General features: G+C 33.2%; 1 protein-coding gene across 8 annotated transcripts in view; it reads left to right on the top strand.

Annotated features, from left to right (window-relative positions):
* Nucleotides 1-18,786, top strand: part of LOC138175985 (regulator of nonsense transcripts 2) — a 201,454-nt gene that overhangs the window by 84,177 nt on the left and 98,491 nt on the right. For all 8 annotated transcript variants that reach the window (XM_069106651.1, XM_069106647.1, XM_069106648.1 and 5 more), the window contains 5 exons: nucleotides 2,098-2,281; nucleotides 9,984-10,123; nucleotides 12,762-12,866; nucleotides 13,165-13,263; nucleotides 13,810-13,977. In XM_069106651.1, the coding sequence (XP_068962752.1) occupies nucleotides 2,098-2,281; nucleotides 9,984-10,123; nucleotides 12,762-12,866; nucleotides 13,165-13,263; nucleotides 13,810-13,977 (696 nt within the window). The remainder of the gene's footprint in view (nucleotides 1-2,097; nucleotides 2,282-9,983; nucleotides 10,124-12,761; nucleotides 12,867-13,164; nucleotides 13,264-13,809; nucleotides 13,978-18,786) is intronic.

Raw genomic sequence — 18,786 nt, 5'->3', positions numbered from 1 at the left:
TGAAGCTGGTTTTGAACTCAGGTCCTCCTGACTCCAGGGCCAGTGCTCTATTCACTGTACCACCTAGCTGCCAATTTCATTTGGTTTCTACAGACCTTTTTTAAGGTGGGTGTTGATAGTTGCTGTAATTACAGTGTTATTTTAGAATAGAATCTAGAATTCTCTTTGACAAGATAATAATTCTAAAAATATAAATGTTTTTTTAAAAGTAATTTTAAAAGTAAATTTTTAAAAGTATTTTAAAATTAATTTATATTTAAAATAGTATTTAAAAAATTTTTAAAGTAAATTTTAAAAAATTTAAACATTTTTAAAAGTAATTGTGTGTAACTCAAAATTTTTTCTTTACAATATAAGTTTGTGGACTAGAATAAATATACTGTAAATGAGCAGGCAGAAAGATTAAATAGAATGAATTTTTATATTTGTATGTACATAGTCCCCAACTTAGAAACAGTTGGTATTTCAAAGATTGCTTTAGATTTTATAACAGTTACGTAGAGATGAATGTTGTATGTGTTAGGGTCCCATGCCAGTCCATAAATCCATTTAACCTATAATATGTAACTAATGTTTAGAACTATATCTGCCTACCATTCCATTCATTCACTTGAGTATATTCCAGTTGAGAATGGCAGGAATATGTATTTCTAGTCCCAAAGCAAGAACATAAAGATATTTTTTAGCACTGGTAATTAATTTACTCTTCTTAATTGCATAAAAAGAAGGTGCTTCTAGGTCATTCACTACAGAGGTTTTATGAACAAAGCTCAGTTCCTTTTGGGAATGGATCTTTCTCTTTTTTACTTATTTATTTTCAGAATTCATTTTTAAAAGTTTTGAGTTCCAAATTATTCCCATCCCTCTTTTCCCTCCCTCATTCATAGAGAAGGCAAGTAATATAATAACACTTATACGTGCAAAGTCATGCAAAACTTATTTCTCTGTTAGTTATGTTGCTAATAATTTTGCAAAAAATATGCTTTCATTTTGCACTCAGAGTTCAAAAGTTCTCTCTGGACATAGTTAGTATTTTTTTCCTTGGGTCCTTTGTCTTGATTAGAGCAGCCAAGTTTTTCACAGTTCATCATTGTTACAGTATTGCTATTACTGTATACAGTGTATCTCTTGGTTCTGCTCACTTCTCTTTGTATCAATTTTTATATATGTCTTCCCAGGACTTTCTAAAATCATCCTACTTGTCATTATTTATAGCACAGTAATTTTCCATCAGTCATATAACACAACTTGGTTAGGATTCTACATTTGATAGGCATCCTGGGAACTTTTTCAATACTTTTATTTGTATGTCAGGACCAATTGTATTATTAGAAAGTGAAAACACCTCTGTGTCACAATGTAGGTTTCAGTTCTGCTATAAGATGTCATGAATAATAAACTATTTCAACTAGTAGAATAATGGAGAAAAAAATCTTTTGGCAGTCTAATTGCCATTTGTACTCAGAAATTGATACCTCAGGCCCAGGACAGAGAAGAGACAAAAAAAATCTGTCCCTGAGTAAGGAAAGATAGATACATCTTTAAAAGTTGATGAAATTAAAGACAAAAACAGTAGCAGAGAGAAGGATCTAGGAGAAGTTAAATAAATGAATGAATTTGGGCTCTTTGTGCATTCCCTGAAAAGGAGGCGGTAGGGTTATGATCTGGTTCGTGAAAGGGAGTGGACATCTCAGAGAAATTTGAACTTTTGAGTGCCTATTATATTACTGTGCTCAGAGTAGACTTTTCTTTGTTTTTTTTTTTTTGAATGTTTGAATATTTAAAAATGTTGATTCTCACCCACATTTCAAATGTTATACCTTTTGTTTTTTTAATTGACTTTTTCAAAACCAGAACATCATAGGCAAAAAAAAAAAGGCTTTTATCAAATAGGCTGTAATTTTTAATTTGTTCACTATACTAAAATTTTAAAAATACTTTAAACTGGAATTATTCTTTTTGTTTCATAGTGATGAAAAACAGACTAGAGACTCATGGTATACATTTTGTTTCTTTACTTTTAGTTGTTATATGTTGTATTTATAATTAAATTCTACTACCAATTTCTTAGAGTCAAATATTCTTATTTATTATCAGCGATATGTTTGGTGGAAGAAAAATTTGGAAGTTTGGACAAAAGACCATCCTTTTCCTATTGACATAGATTATATGATCAGTGATACTTTAGAACTGTTAAGACCAAAGATCAAACTTTGTAATTCTCTGGAAGAGTCCATCAGGCAAGTACAAGACTTGGAACGAGAATTCTTAATAAAACTAGGTAAGCAAACCGGGGTGGGGGGGCGCGGAGAGGGAAATAAAAGTGATTCTTGGCAGTTGCCTATTTCTTTTAATAGTATCATCAGTTATAATTTTATATTCATTGTGTTTTATATACCTGGTTCTGACTTATATAATAGTATTAGGTATACCTTCTTGGTATACCACTAATTTCAGTTAATACCAATTTAGAAGAACATAGCTTTGAGGGATTCATAGAAAATGTTGGTAAAGGAAAAATACATTTAAAAATTGTAAACATTGCATATTTTTGGTTGCTAATTTAAGATTTAAGACTTTTCTTTGTATTTCAGATATATATGTATGTTCTTTAATTTTATTTGCAGTCATCTTAAATTTTAGTAGTAGTTTGTCTTTACTTTTTAAAATTCTTAAGATTTTGTTTATTAGACACACTGTATCATATTAGATAGAGAGCTGACCTTGTGATCATCAGGGTAACCTGGGTTTATATTCTACCTCTAAGACTTAGCAGTTGTTACCGTGGGCAAATAACTTAATTTGTCAGTGCTCCATGCACCCTTTTATTATTTATTTATTTATTTTTGCCTTTTGGAGGGCAGTTGGAGTTAAGTAACTTGCCCAAGGTTACACGGCTAGTTTTTTTGTGTGGGTGTTAAGTGTCTGAGGCTGGAACCGAACTCGGGTCTTCCTGACTCCGAGGCCGGTGCTTTACTCACTGCACCCACCTAGCCGCCCGTCCACGTAGCCTTTTAAGAATGCAAGTTGAAAAGTATCTGCCACTCAACATTGGTAGAGAATTTGTTCTTCATCTTCTCAGTAACAGCACAGATTCTATACTGTTTACTTCTTCTCGGATGTTCCCTAACATTATAAATGTTATTAGTATCATTGCCAGGAGAGCTAAGTGCTCTTTTGAAAAGTTCATATACTTATTTTGGCAGAGTGCTCCTTGCTATCGATTTATTGTGGACTTTTTGCATTATCAACAGGAATGTAGGAGAAATGAACTAATTTTGTTTTGTCGTGTATTTATTAGATCTGTTTTGTAGTATTGTAGCTGAATGATTTGTTTCTCAACTCTACAAGAATGGCTCATCTAGAACTAGTAAAATGGATTTATATTACTTGTTTGGATAAAGAGAAATTAAATATAGGCCCTGGCATGTTAAAATTCTCTGAGATAATGAAACCTATTCTGTTTCCATCATTTAATAATGCTTAAAAGTATATTGTTGTATTTCTTGTTATCATTTCATATAGAAGATGATCTAGATCATAGTATGATGAGAGCTTAAACCTGCTGGATTAGAACCATCAAGTATCAGAATATAGGTTGATATTTCGCAAATTCTGGCACAGGCCTACTGAGTTTATGTCCCTGCCCAGTGTCAGAACCTTTTTATTCTCATAGTGGAAAGGACACCTTGCTAAGAGATTCATCCTTTAAGCCATTTGGAGTTTTTTTTTCTCTCTTTTTGGAGGGGGGAAAAGCAGGGCAATTGGGGTTAAGTGACACGACGAGTAAGTATCAAGTGTCTGAGGCTGGATTTGAACTCAGGTCCTCCTGACTCCAGGGTGGGTGCTCTATTCACTGCACCACCTAGCTGCCCCACCATTTGATATTCTTTATTGCTTAAGGAGAAGTCCCTTAAAATTTGCTTTTCATGGTGAAGAAGCTAGAAATTTTTATTCTCTTAAGCTACTCTTGCGTGTCCTTATTATAGTAAGCTCTGTTTCCATATAGAGGACTCCTGATTCCTTTGTGTCTGGTATTGAGCAAAAATACTTGTTTTTCAAGGTGCTGCTAACTGAGCAATTAAGTTTCTTTCTGTTGTTTACAAGTTCACAAAGATTTCTATATGATAATTCTGTTCTTTTTAAACTCACTTTCAGGTTAGCTATTTCCTTTTCTTTGATAAGTTTTGAAATGCTTATTTTTATAAGTTCATAAAAGAATTCTTACACCAAACAATTATAATAATAATACTGTTCTTAAAATTCATGCTTGTGTGATTTACAGTAGATAAAAGTTTACGCATAATTGTTTATAGAGATAGAAAAGTTAATTCTTTTTTTACTCAATTTGCTTAGGATCTTAAAGATTTGCCTTTATTCCTTTTAGTGACAAGTATTTATTGCATACTACATTCTTTACCTTTCATGTCTACATTTTCAATAGGTATTAAGCACCTACTATCCATCAGACACTGTTCTAGCTGCTAGGAATAGAGAAATGAAGATAAAAGTCCATGAACTCAAGGTTTATAGTTAATTGGGGTGGACTGATGAGGAGTATATATATCAGTATTAATACAAAGAGGAAAGATAAAGGCAATTTTTAAAACTTTTTTTTATTCCTTTTTTACAAGGTTGGTCCAAGAAGATTTTAAGAAGTAGAGCTATGGAATTTTAGGCATACTGGACTGCGCATATAATATTCGTGTGTGTGTGTGTGTGTGTGTGTGTGTGTGTGTGTGTGTGTGTGTGTTTGTGTGTGTGTTTGTGTGTGCGCGCGTGCGCATGCAGAGGTCAGAGATTATAGTATTAAGTTGAGGACCAGTATTTGCCTGGAATGTCTGACATAAAGGATTTCAGAATAAAATGAGGATGAAAAGGTAGGTTGGAGCCTGATCGTGAAGGGCCTAAAATTTCAGGCTAAGGAGTTTGTATTTTATCCTATAGGCATTGGGGAGAGACTGCAGGTTTTTGATCTGGGGAGTAACATGTTCAGATCCTGTGCATTAGGAAGATTATTATGGCATCTGTGTGAAGGATGGATTGGAGAAGGGAGAGACTGGAGGCAGGAAGACCAGTTAGAAGTCTGTTGCAGTAGTCCAGGCAAGAGGTAATAAGGGCCTGAACTAGGGTGGTGGTAGTATGAGAGAAGTGTAGTATATTAAATAAAATAGGTAGCACTAAACCTACCTTGTTTGTGTATCCCATACTATACTTCTTTCTACCCTCTTGTTTGTATTTTTAAAATATTTCATTGACTTCTTTTTTTTCTTTTTGGAGGGGGGAGGGCAGGGCAATTGGGGTTAAGTGACTTGCCTAAGGTCACACGGCTAGTAAGTGTTAAGTGTTTGAGGCCAGATTTGAACTCAGGTCCTCCTAACTCTAGGGCCAATACTCTATTTGCTGTGCCACCTAGCTGCCCATTTCATTGACTTTTTTTTAATATCACTATCACTGTCTACCAAGACTTCCCTTAATTTTTTACTGCCATGCCCTCCAAAAGCCCTCCCTTGTAACAAATAAGTACAGTCAAGCAAAACAAATTCACTTATTTTGTCTGAAAAAGTATATGTATTATTTTGTACCTCTGCATCCATACCACCCTGCACATGCCCAGTCTCATCTGATTTCAGAACCTAAACAGGGTCAGGTTGGTATTTGGATAGAAGACCTAGGAATACCATGTACTGTAGGCTTGAGATAGCTAGGTGGCTCAGTAGATAAAGCCCTGGGCCTGGAGACAGGAAGACCTGAATTCAAATTTGGCCTTGAACTCTTACTAGTTATGTGACCTTGGATAAGTCACTTAACCTCTTGTTTGCCTTAATCCCCTGGAAAAGGAAATGGTAAACCACTCCATTATCTTTGCCAAGAAAACCCCATGGTCCATGGAGTCATGAAGATTGGAAATGACTAAATGCCTTAACAAAAAGTCCATTTTTGTTCCAGGTGACAGGAAGCATGATTTGTATTGATTAGTGTTCTTAAGTCTTTCGTAGTTGTTTACTTTTATGTTACTGTAGTCATACCTAGTGTCCCAAAAATTATAGTTCAGTTTTAAATTTTTGCAGGTTAAAACTGCATTAACAGTTTGGGACACCTTATACAAATTGTTCTTGTCTTCCCATGATTCTCTGAATCTTTCTAGTTCATCATTTCTTATGGTATATTAATATTTTTGTTATACACATACACACACACTCAAAAATGTACACATACTTGTTCAGTCATTCCCCAGCTGATGAGTACTCACTTTGTTTCCAATTCTTTGCTGCAACAAAAAGTGCTTCTGTAAAAGTGTTTGTACATACGGATCCTTTTCCCTTTCTGACCTTTTAGGGAATGTAATGTGTCTCTCATAGTGGTATCACTGGCTCAAAGGATATGCACAGTTTATCAGCTTTTGGGGAGGGCTTGGTATAGTTCCAAATAACTTTCTACAGTAGTTAGACCACTTCACAGTTCCACCAAGAGTATATTAATTTTCCTGTCATTTTCCTTTTTCATCTTATCAGTTTGATGAGTGTGGAACCTTAGAGTTGTTTTAATTTGCATTGCTCTTGTGATTTGTAGCATTTTTTTGGTTGATAGTTTGCATTTATTCTTTTAAAAACTGCCTGCTTATGTCTGTTTTTTGCATTTGCCTATTGGTGAGTTCTCTATATATCTTAAGCATTATACCTTCATCAGAAAGATTCCCTGCAAAGATTTTTCAGTTACTTGTTTTTCTTCTAACTCTTGCCTTGTTTATGCTTTTTTATTTTATCTGATTAAAATTGTCATACTTTTTATGATCACCTCTGTTCCTTGTTTGCTTGGGAATTTTTCCCCCTTTCCATAGTTGTGAAAAGATACCACTTTATCTTTTATTACCCATTTATTTTAATGGCAACCTTCAAGAAGAACCCTGTGCTCATGACACGTCTTAGTAAATACATAGATGTCTGTTTCACAGAGGCCCATGAAGGACTAGATTTTGTTTTCCACAGGTCAGGTAAATGATTAACTTAAAACCCAACAGGAAGCATCTCTGCTTGCCATCGTCTAGGATTTGGGAAGGGTAAAAAAAAAAAACAGTTTTGTGAACATGGAACTATTTATTGGGACTGAATGCAAACCAAAACCTGATTGAATATATTTCTTCCCTGAATCCCTTATGTTTTAATAATATATTAATTTTTGTGAGTAAAAATATCTTAACAGTTTATTTTCCCAGTGGAAAATAGGATAAGCACATTGCTGGCATTTCTTTCCTTCTTTTAATTTAAAAGCAGTTTTTAAGAGTTTTGATACCTAAAATGACCATAATCATTTCCCCCAAATACATGCTCCTCTTCCCTTTATTGAGCATTTGTTTAAAAAACAACAATACTCAGACTCAACCAATACAGCTACCATCTAAGACAGCATATGCAACATTCTGCCCTCTTACTGAAAGGAAAGATGTATTTCATCAGAGTTCGGCTGCCTCAAAGTACTTCCTAATTAATCTTTATTATAATATTAACTATATTATAGTCATTTTGGATTGCTGTAGACAAGACAGCTGTCTTTGAAAGGTAGAAAGTTGCTGCGTGGAGAAATTGCAAAACTTATTAAAGGTTAAAAGAACTAGTAGCCTTGTATCCACTGTTAACTTGTCTTTTCTTCTACATCCACAAATATGCCCAATTCTTCCTTGTTTTTCTTATGTAGCTTTCAGCATTATCTCCCTAGGTGTTTAGTGTGTCAAGAATAGCAGACACTTTTTTTTCTAGTTCTGTCTCTGACAGCTACTTTCTTTGTGACCAGTGACAAGTAAATTAAGACTCCATCTTTAAGGGGCGGCCAGGTAGCACAGCAAGTAAGAGCACCGGCTCCAGTGTCGGGATGACCTGGATCAAATCTGGGCTCAGATACTCAGCACCACACCCAGAAATAACTGGCCGCGTAACCTTGAGCAAGTTTCTTAACGCCGATTGCTTTAAAAAAAAAAAAGACTCCATCTTTAAAATGGAAGTAACAATTCTTCAGTTATCTCATTAGAGTATTTTAATATACAAAATAATGTATATGAAGACTTTTAAAAATCATAGAACTATGATTATAGTCTTACCCTGTTTTCTTTCATATTTAAATATTTTCTGTTTTGAGTTGTCAGTTTTAAATATGTAATTTAATAAACTGTTTCTTAAATTTTCCTGTGAAAATATTTAGAGAAAAAGTCGTAATGGATTTGAGGTAACAAAATAATTTTTTCAGTAGATTCTAAATAATGATGGAAATAATTTTGCCTTATATACAGTATTTGTTGCAGTGATTTCTACAGTATTCAACTTAAATGAGAAGCCATGTGGTATGTGGGAAAAGAGTAGTGGAAGGGGCAGCTAGGTGGCACAGGAAATAGAGCACCGGCCCTGGAGTCAGGAGAACCTGAGTCTAAATTTGGCTTTCAGACATTAAACCCAAAACTAGCCATGGGCAAGTCACTTAACCTCAGTTGCCTTCCAACAAAAAAAAAGAAAGAAAAGAAAAGTCTACTGGGCCAGAAGTCAGGTGTTTAATGCTTCTCACTGATTCTTGTTGGACCTTTGAGCCTCTTTAGATTTTAATTCCCTTCAGTTAGAAGACTGAATTAGATAATGCCTAAGTTGATTCTATTAATAAATATTATCTAGTATTTGGATTCAGTACTATGCAAGATACCCTTTAGCGATTTGCAAGATACCTAAAATGACAAATTTTGTACAAGATGAGATCTCTTCCCCAGAGTTGCTATTAGGGGATATGAGCTTAGTGCTTACGAATTAGAGAAATACAAAAGAAAGTGCCCAGTGGTAAATTTTTGTGGCCAATGCTTCAGGATCTGAGTTCAGTGGGAGGAAGAGCAGTGATTGTTAGAGCAGTCAGGCACATCTCTATGGACATAATGGAATTGGAGTGGGTCACAAGGAATTAATAAGGCAGTTCTGCATTGAAAGTAAAAAAGAACAATGTAAGTGAACGTACAGAAGCGGCAAGGACCTTGGGGACAGTGATGATAAGATAGGGAAGAATTTGACATAAGTAGAGAATATGTTTGACAATTATGGAAAGTTGGAAAGATAGGGTGAGAGAGTAATGTGAAGGGCTTTGGAAGATAGGTAGAAGATTTAAGATTTAATGAGGTAAAAATCAGGGAATGATTCAAGTTTTTTGAGCAAGAATTTAAAGGAAATTAATTGGACATTGGTAGATAGAACAAGATGGATTGGAATGTGGGAAAGACTGGAATCATGTTGACTCTATTAGGATTTTTTTTTTATTAAAAAGGGGGGGAGAGAGAGAGAGAGGAGAGAATGAATATATGTGTGTAAATTATGATCAAAACTTGTGACCTTTTTTCTTCTCTGGAATCTCAACTTTATGACCACCAACTATTCACATTTATGTAGTACTTTAAGGTTTAATGAGGAATTCCCTCTTCCGGTGCATATGAGTACCTTTTCTGCAACCTCGAGTTTTAGACAGCATTGAGAGATTAAATGACTTGCCCAGAATGACATAGGAATTGAACTCATGTCTTTCTTTTTCCTAGGCCAACTCTTAAGTCTATGAATCCACTCTGCCTTGTAGCTTTGTTCTTGCAGTACTAAAATTAAAAATTATAGACATGATATTTAAAGCTGTTCAGTAAAGACAGGATGTCTCCTTTTCTATGACCCTATGGAGGGGACATAAGAATTTCATGTATATCTTAGAAATCTCAATTTTTGAAGTATTCTTATTGATAAAAAAATTTTCCCTCTAACTTCTTCAAAGTATGCCTCTGTTAATATGAAATTCTCCATTTATCCTTTGGAGGAAGCCTGAGTTTTTTACTTGACTCACAACTGATTTTCTGTAACAATTTCAACAAAACATTTAGTAAAATATTTCTTTTAATATATCATATATGTTCTTAGTTGAAAGTACTTCTTGAAAATTGTCTCATTCTACTTATGTTTTGCTGCTTTAATTTTAAGGCCTTATGAATGACAAAGATTCAAAAGATTCCATGACAGAAGGAGAGAACCTTGAAGAAGATGAAGAGGAGGAAGAAGGAGGAGCTGAGACAGAAGAACAATCTGGAAATGAAAGTGAAGTAAATGAACCTGAGGAAGAGGTGATAACACTTTTATTTATAGCCAAGTTCGTAAAAGGTACATTTGTTGAAGTGTAGCCTATATAAACCAAGTTTATTTCCAAGGTGACAACAGTTTGTTGTATCTGCCATATTTTCTTTCCTTTGAAAGTTAGTCCATATTCCCTTTATAGAACTTATAAAGTGATGAAAAGTATTATTGATGAGATCCTATCAATTTTAAAGAAAAAAAAAAGCATTCCTATCTTTCATGCCCTTTTCTTCCAAACCCATCCCTTTACAATACACTTTATATATTGTATCATTTATGCCAGCTCTAAATCTAATCCTAATAATCTTCCTGTTATTTTAGGTCTAGTATCATTTGAAATCTGAAATTAATTTTTACTTTGTAAATTATAAATATATATTAAAAATACAAAAATTTTAGACCATCTCTTTTGCTGTATTATTTTTTCTTTTTACTAGAAAATGGTCAATAGTAAACAAATTACAAGTCCATCAATGTAAAACAGGCTTGGCTACCCAAGGCCATTACATTTTTCTGCAGTTAATTGATAGAGGCCTTATAGCTGTGCTTATACTTGTGTAAGACAATAGAAGAATTTTGCATGATTTGAAGCATGCCTTTAACATGGTGCTTTATAATTAAATGGAGTGATTACAGAAAAACAGTGTGTATAGCGGCACAGTCCTATGGGGTTTTCATGAACCTTTACTAATTTATAGCAAGTATAGATGGCATTTTAGAACTTTATCTCATTTTTTACTTTTTCTTTCTCTAAGTGTACAGCTTTGAAATAAAAGCACATTAGCCAGTAAAATTTTATAACTGCAAAACACTTGTGTAATTGGTCGCATAATAGACGAACATTTTGCTTCTTTTTATGTGAAGATGTTTTGCGTTCCCACACTATTTCTTCTCTCCTCTAAAATGCATGTATATAAATTCGTAATTTTGAGAGTGACTTACTATTTAGCTATTACTTTCTTTTAAGGGTACAACTACTAACATAGAATATATTTTTTTCTGAATAAATAAAATATATGTATAAATTTGCTGGAACTTTGGCACTAGAAGGGAAAACAGAGAAAGAATGCTTTATCTCTCATCTACTGACCAAGTATGACCACCTTCCTCATGCACCACAGAAGATAATATAAAGAGAGGAGAAGGAAAGAGTTAGATAGGAAGAGTTATGAATGGTAATCTAGAACAATTTTCACTTACTCAGAAGTGTGCTCAAATCTAAATCTTCCACCCAAAAAGAACTTTCTTCATCATATTCTACCTTCAGATCCAGAGTATGACTTTTAAAATTAAGTGTTTAGAACTTATTTCTACTGCATAATATCCATATGACCACCAAATAAGATTTCATTTTTAGGCCAGGAGTTATTCCCTAAGAGGTTTGTGAGTAGATTTCAGAGCATTGCTGGGGATGGAGGTTGGTCAAATATTGCATCTTTATATATAATTGATTTCTTTGGTAATCCTATGTATTTTTTTAATGCATTTAAAAACATTCTTAGGAATCCATAGGCTTAGATTGCTAACGGGGGGCATGACACATACGCACAAGTTTGTGAACCTCTGCTTTTGGGCCTGCTGCTGCAACTTTCAAAAGTTTTGTTCCCTCACTTCGTGCCTCCCCAATACTGTGGTGTTTTTTAAAAAAAAATGTTTTTATTAATACATTATGTTTTTAGATTACATTCATTTCCAAATATGTTCCTCCCCTCTCACGTAGTATGTTAATTATATCTGATGTTATGACAATATGTCTATGACATAATGTCTCTGACATTATGATTATATGACTATATCTGACAATATTTTGGGGACTTTTATAAATCATTTTTTAAAAGTGTATAGCAAAATATTGTGCTGTAATCATAAAGTCACATATAACAAATTTGTTAGGTAAAATTGCTTAGTCTGCTTGCCATTGTCAGCTTTGAATGACCCTGATGAAGTTCTTATCCTGACCAGTACTTTTGCATCTCTAAACCAATCCATATATGCAGATTTTCTTTTCAAACCTTTAATGGCAAAAATTCTAAGAAAGAAAGAAAAATCATACTTTTGATGTAATTGTTTTAAGGGGTGTATTAATGTGGCTTTCCTGAGTCTTTAAAAAAACAACAACCACTCAAAGACTGAGACTTCCTTTAGTTACCTTGATAGTTTCAGTCTGAGAAATAATAAACTAGAACACCAGATTGATTTAATTTAGTAAAGTCGAGGGGACTTGAAAATGTTTTGCCATTATAACCCTATGCAGGAATGAGCCCATTTTCAGATTAGTTTCATAGGAGAAAAAAATGTAGGAGGTTCACAGAACTTGTTTTTTATTGAAAACAAGGAAGAGACCCTACAAAGGATCTTTGTACTGTTTAGATCAATGGAAGATAATGAAGTAAGTTTTCAACTACTGGTATTCAGTAAGTGTTGCCAGCTAACATTGCGTTATCATTGTAAGCAGTCTACATAGTAGGCTAAATGAAACTCAAGGACAATAATTGATTATTCAGAACTGTTGGAAATCAGATTTGTAAAGCATGAATAACATCAGTGTTCACTGTTGGCTCCTTACAGTTGTATTCAGGTATGCCATGGTATTAACCTCAAAAAATAATTTTTAAAAAACAATTTTAGGAGGGTTCTGACAATGATGATGATGATGGAGAGGAAGAAGAGGAGGAGAATACAGATTACCTTACAGATTCCAATAAGGAAAATGAAACTGATGAAGAGAACACTGTATGTATTGCTGAGAAATTTGCCTTTGTAAATCACCATCTTTTTCATGATATTTCAGTGCTAGATATGGGAGTTCTGTGTGCATTATGATATATAATTATGTTCTTTTAGAAAATATAAACAATTGTACTATAATAGTTAAGCACTTCTTTATAATGTAGTTCTTTTTTCCTGTAACTTTATTGAAAAATATTATAAAATACCCACTTGCCTTATTCTAGACACTGTACAAGTTGAAATGATCTTCTGTTATCTAGCAGTTTACATTTGAAATTTATAATTTTACATTTTCTCTAAGGAGGTAATGATTAAAGGAGGTGGACTTAAACATGTCCCATGTGCAGAGGATGAGGACTTCATTCAGGCTCTGGATAAAATGATGCTAGAAAATCTTCAGGTAACAATTTTTGCTTTGTTTTTCTAAAGAATTCTAGTACAAATAAAATTATCTTATATCTAAATACCTAAAATAAAAGCACATTCAGATCATTGGAGAATGGATAGTAGAATGTTAAACATTAGATTGTCAGTGCCCACCTATCTTCATCTGTAACAGGCTTTATATTCTACTCTAGTATTATTTGTAACATTGTTGTCTCAGTCCCAATTTAGTCATTCATTTTTCAGCAAATTAAGGGTATAGGTGAGCAGTATATTTTCAGTTCACCAGATAGTACTTCATCAAGATTCTTCTTAGATTTTACAGAAGACAGTTGGTTTCTAGAAAGACAGTGAGATTTTGCACTGAAATAGTGATGCTAGTAATTAATGATAACTTGTCCTTAATTCCATTCCTATTATGGTATAATCAAATGTGTCTAAATACTTATTGAATTTTGAATTGAATTATTTTGTGTTTTACAAAGTAAAACTGCCCAAACTTATTTTATAAATTTAAGTATCTTAAATTATTTCCCGTGCTTTTCACTTTTCTTTCTCTAAGCAACGAAGTGGTGAGTCTGTTAAAGTACACCAGCTGGATGTCGCTATTCCATTGCACCTCAAAAGCCAGCTGAGGAAGGGCCCACCACTGGGTGGTGGGGAAGGAGAGACTGAGGCTGGTGATACGATGCCATTTGTCATGTTAACTAGAAAAGGCAACAAGCAGCAGGTAAGAGCTTGGAAATATCATCTGATTAACTGTATATGATCTGTTGCCTGACTTAGGAGGTCTAAATTATTGTTGTAATTCCATTTTTATTTATTCATCAGGAAAATGCCTAGGAATGTATATGTACAAATATGTGTATTTCAGATTAATTTTCCTTTTAGATTTTTTATTTTATTTTCAGTTTGAATTTTTTCCTTCCTATCTACCTGTCTACCTGTCCACCCTTAGCCCTCATTGAAAAACAACAAAAATCCAGCTTCTTTCCCTCCTACTTCCTCCTTTTCCTACCTTGCCATTGCCTGAATTAGTTATGTTTTAAAAATTTTGCATTCTCTTACAGAGTGAAGCAGACTATTTTGTTTTGTTTCATTTTGTTTTTCTTTTTCATGGTTTCTCCCATTCGTTATAATTCTTCTGTGCAACATAATGTGAAAAATGTTTAATAGGAATGTATGTGCAGAGCCTGTATAAAATTGCACATTCTCTTGGGGAGGGAAGGGGAGAAAATTTAAAACTTATGGAAGTGAATTTTGAAAACTAAAAATAAATAAACTAGTGAAAAAATTGTATTTTTCAGTCTCTGCTCTGAGTCCATTACCTCTCTGTCTAGATGTGGGTAGCATGTTTCATCATGAGTCCTCTGGAACTGCTGTTGGACATTGTATTGATCAGAGTTCCTAATTTTTGCAGAGTTGTTTGCCTTTTCAGTATTGTTGTTTTTATAGAAATCGTTCTCCTGGGTCTACTCACTTCACTTTACATCAGTTCATACAAGTCTTCTTAGGTTTCTCTGAAAGTATCCCCTCTATTTTTTACCACACAATAATATTCCATCACATTCATATATACTTATTTATAAATATCATATATACTTGTTTATGTGAAAGACCTCTAGTTTATCCCATTGCAGATAATTCTAGCTTTTGGTTTTAGATAGATTCTAATGATCATATTAAGGAAAGCTCAGTTTATTAACATGCTTTGTAGTATTTTTTAACCAGAATGGGTGTTGTATTTTATCAAAAACCTTCCATGTTGAATGTAAAGATTTCTACAGAACTTCCAATTTGAGATGTCCTAAGCATTTGCAAGATTGAAAGTCAGCAAAGAGGTTAGGGCCAGATAAATAGATCTGAGAATCTGTAGCCTTGAGATGTTAATTAAATCTGTAAGAAGTTGATGAGATCACCAAACAAAATTTTAGAGAATTAGAAGAGAAAAGTCCTAGGACAGAGCCCTATGGGACTCCCATAATTAGTAGGCATGACTTGGATGCAGATCAGCCAAGGAGACTGAGAGAAGGAGAAGTTTTAGTAATTTTAGAGAAATCAGTTTCATTTGAAGAGTGAGTTTGGAAGCCAGACTCTAGAGAGGTAAAAAGAAAATTAGTGGGAAAAGAGTGGTGGTACCTATTGTATATGGCCTTCTGAGTGCAGAAATGTAATATTTGACACATGTATACTCACATGATAGGTGAAAAAACATTTAGATGGTAGAGTAAATGGAAAACGTGCCTACTTGGAAAAAAATTGTGGGTTTTAAAAATCTTCCAAATTGTTAATCCTAAATTATGAACTTGTTTAATTTTTGTGTTAGTAGGCCTATTGTACATGTTATTTTTGATTCAGAAGGGATAGATTGTAGTGTATACATATGTTTAAGGGATTTATTTCTATAAATTAAAGCATAACAATATATACAAGATTGTCAAGAGCAGTTATTACTTGACTATAAATAAGAATTCATTAAAAAAAACTTGATTATAAAATGAGTTTTTAACCTTTACAGTTTCCTTGAGATTTTGAAGAATATTGAGTTTTAACAGCATTATGTGGAGAAAAATGACTAGCATTTTGTGGTCTGAAAAATAAAGTGTATCTTGTTCAGATTTTTAAAAAATACTTTATTTGCTTTTGGGAGTTGGTTCTTCTGGCATAGATTCTTTGGTTTTTCTAGAAATGCAAAATGTGTTGCCTTATAGGAATTTTTGATTCTTGAGTTAGTGAAAGGCCTCTTTGTCTGCAGTTTGTGTTCAGAAATAACTTTCTTCTGGTCATTTGTAAAAGGAAAATAAACACTGAGGGGAAGGTGGTGTTGAAAATAAAATAATTGCTTTCTATACTTTTCATATACCTGTATCCAGGTTAGACACTAAATTATGAAATGAAAAAAATTATGTGCTTTAACAGAAACTTAATGTTGTGATGTTGGATATATAAGAAATATACCTTTTAAAGTAAATTTATTCATTTTTGTCTCCAAAAGATGAATAGTATATTTATCATTTTAAGGTCAGCCTTAAAGATCATCTCTTTTTAGATACTGACTGGACAATTTCCGTCCAGTGTAGCTATTTGTCTCTCTCTTTAGCTCCCACACTTCTGTGCCAGCAAAAACTTAAAAATTGTGCCAGACCAAATAATGATCAAGTGATCCACAGAGAAATACTATCATAAATGACTTCTTCCACCTCAGGGAAACTGCATTGTGATAAAAGGTACCATAGAAAATGAAGCAATATTAATACTAGCCTTTTTGCACCAAATGCTATAGCATTTAAATTTTTAAAGGAAAAGTTGAATGAATTACAGGTGGAAATACATTAGCAATATTATAATAGTAGGGGGCTTGAACCTACCCCTCTCAGAATTATATAAATCTAGCCAATAAATAAAAAAAATTGAGGAGATAAATAGATAAGCTAGATAAGATAACTATCTGGAGAAAATTGAATGAGATTAGAAAGGAATACACCATTTTCTCAGCAGTACATGGTACCTTTACAAGAATTGATCATATATTAGGTCACAAGAACTTTATAGTTAAATGCAGAAAAGCAGAAATATTAAATGCATCCTTTTCAGATCACAGTACAATAAAAATTATGTTCAATAAGGGATCATGGAAACACAGGTTAAAAACTTATTGGAGACTAAACAACCTAATCTTTTTTTTATTGTTGTTCGTCCTTCGTTTTTTTTTTTTTTAATTAAATTGGTTTATTTACTTTTAGTTTACAACATTCAGTTCCACAATCCGTTGAGTTTCAAATTTTCTCCCTTTGCCTCTCCACTCCCTCCTTCCCTCCCTCCCTCCCTCCCTTAATCATCGTGGCATGCACTTGAATATAGGATCTACAAATATCTTCACATTAATCATTAGTCAGGTTGTAAAGAAGGATTATAACTGATGGAATGCTCATTGGGAAAGAGGAAACAAAACAAAACAAGAAACACAGCAAGTAGTTTGTTTCAGTCTGCATTCAGACTCTGCATCTCTTTCTCTGGATGTGGATATCTCTTTTGATAATGAGTCTTTCGGATAAACAACCTAAACTTAAAGAACAAATCATAGAAATAATAATTTCATTAAAGAGAATGACAATAATGTGATGACATATCAAAACCTGTGTGATACAGCAAAAGCAATAATCAGAAAAATTTATATCTCTAAATGCTTGTATCAGTAAACTGGAGAAAGAGCAGACCAATGAATTGGGTATGCAATTAGGAAAAAAAAACTAGAAAAAGAATAAATTTAAAAACACCAAATTGGAAATCTTAAAAATTAGAGGCAAAATTAATAGAAATGAGTGTAAAAAAAACCATTGAATTAATAAGTAAAGCTAGTTGTTTTTATGAAAAAAAGATAAACTATTGGTTACTATGATTTTTTTTTGGAGGGGCAGTTGGGGTTAAGTGACTTGCCCAAGGTCACAAAGCTAGTTTTTTGTGTGTGTTAAGTGTCTGAGGCCAGATTTGAACTCAGGTCCTCCTGACTCCAGGGCCAGTGCTCTATTCACTGCGCCACCTAGCCACCCTGGTTACTATGATTTTTAATAGAGAAGAAAACCGGATCACTAGTATTGAAGGTGAAAATACCACTAATGAAGATGAAATCAAAGGAATTGTTTTGCCCAATCATATGCCAACAAATTTAACAGTTTAAATGAAATAGAAGAATAATTACAGAAGTATATACTGCCCAGGTTAATAGAAGAGAAAATAAAATATCTAAATTAAACCTATCTTAGAAAAAGAAATTGAGTAGACCATAAATGAGCATCCTAAGAAAAAAAGCATCACAATGGATGGATTTACAGGTGAATTCTACCAAACATTTAAAAATCAATTAATTCCAATATGACATAAATTATTTGGAATAATAACCCAAGAAGGAGTCCTGTCAAACTCCTTTTATGAAACAAATATGGTAGTGATACATAAATCAGAAGGAGCAAAAAAAAATAGAGAAAGAAAATGATAGAAAAATTTCATTAAATGAATATGGATGCAAAAAGCCTTAATAATATACCAACTGGAAGACTACAACAATATATCACAAAGATTATACATTGGGACCAAGTGGGATTTAACCAGGAATACAGTTTAACATAAGGAAAACTTAACATAATAGATTATATCAATAACAAAAGTGACAAAAATCATATGGTTATAGATGCAGAAAAGGTTTTTGATAAAATACAGCACTCTGTTAAAATAACTTGCAGGCAAAAATATAGTGGATTTTTCCTTAAAATGATAAGAAGCATCTACCTAAAACAATCAGCACACATTATTTGTAATGGGGATAAGCTAGAAGCCTTTCCCATAAGATCAGGAATGAAACAGGAATGAAACAAAGATGCCCATTGACGCCAATATTATATTAGAAATGCTAGCGATGACAATAAGATAAGGAAAAGAAATCGAAAGAATCAGAATGGGCACTGACGTAATAAACTATCTCTTTTTGCAGATGCTATGGTCATATACTTATAAAATTTTAAAGATTCAACTAAGACATTGG

The sequence above is a fragment of the Petaurus breviceps genome, unplaced genomic scaffold (assembly GCF_028583685.1).
Source record: "Petaurus breviceps papuanus isolate PSGF00001 unplaced genomic scaffold, PetGlider_PUasm1.0 80, whole genome shotgun sequence".
In the NCBI taxonomy this organism is placed as follows: Eukaryota; Metazoa; Chordata; class Mammalia; order Diprotodontia; family Petauridae; genus Petaurus; species Petaurus breviceps.
The sequence above is the reverse complement of the archived record's forward strand: the minus strand, read 5'-3'. Positions and strand labels throughout refer to the sequence as shown.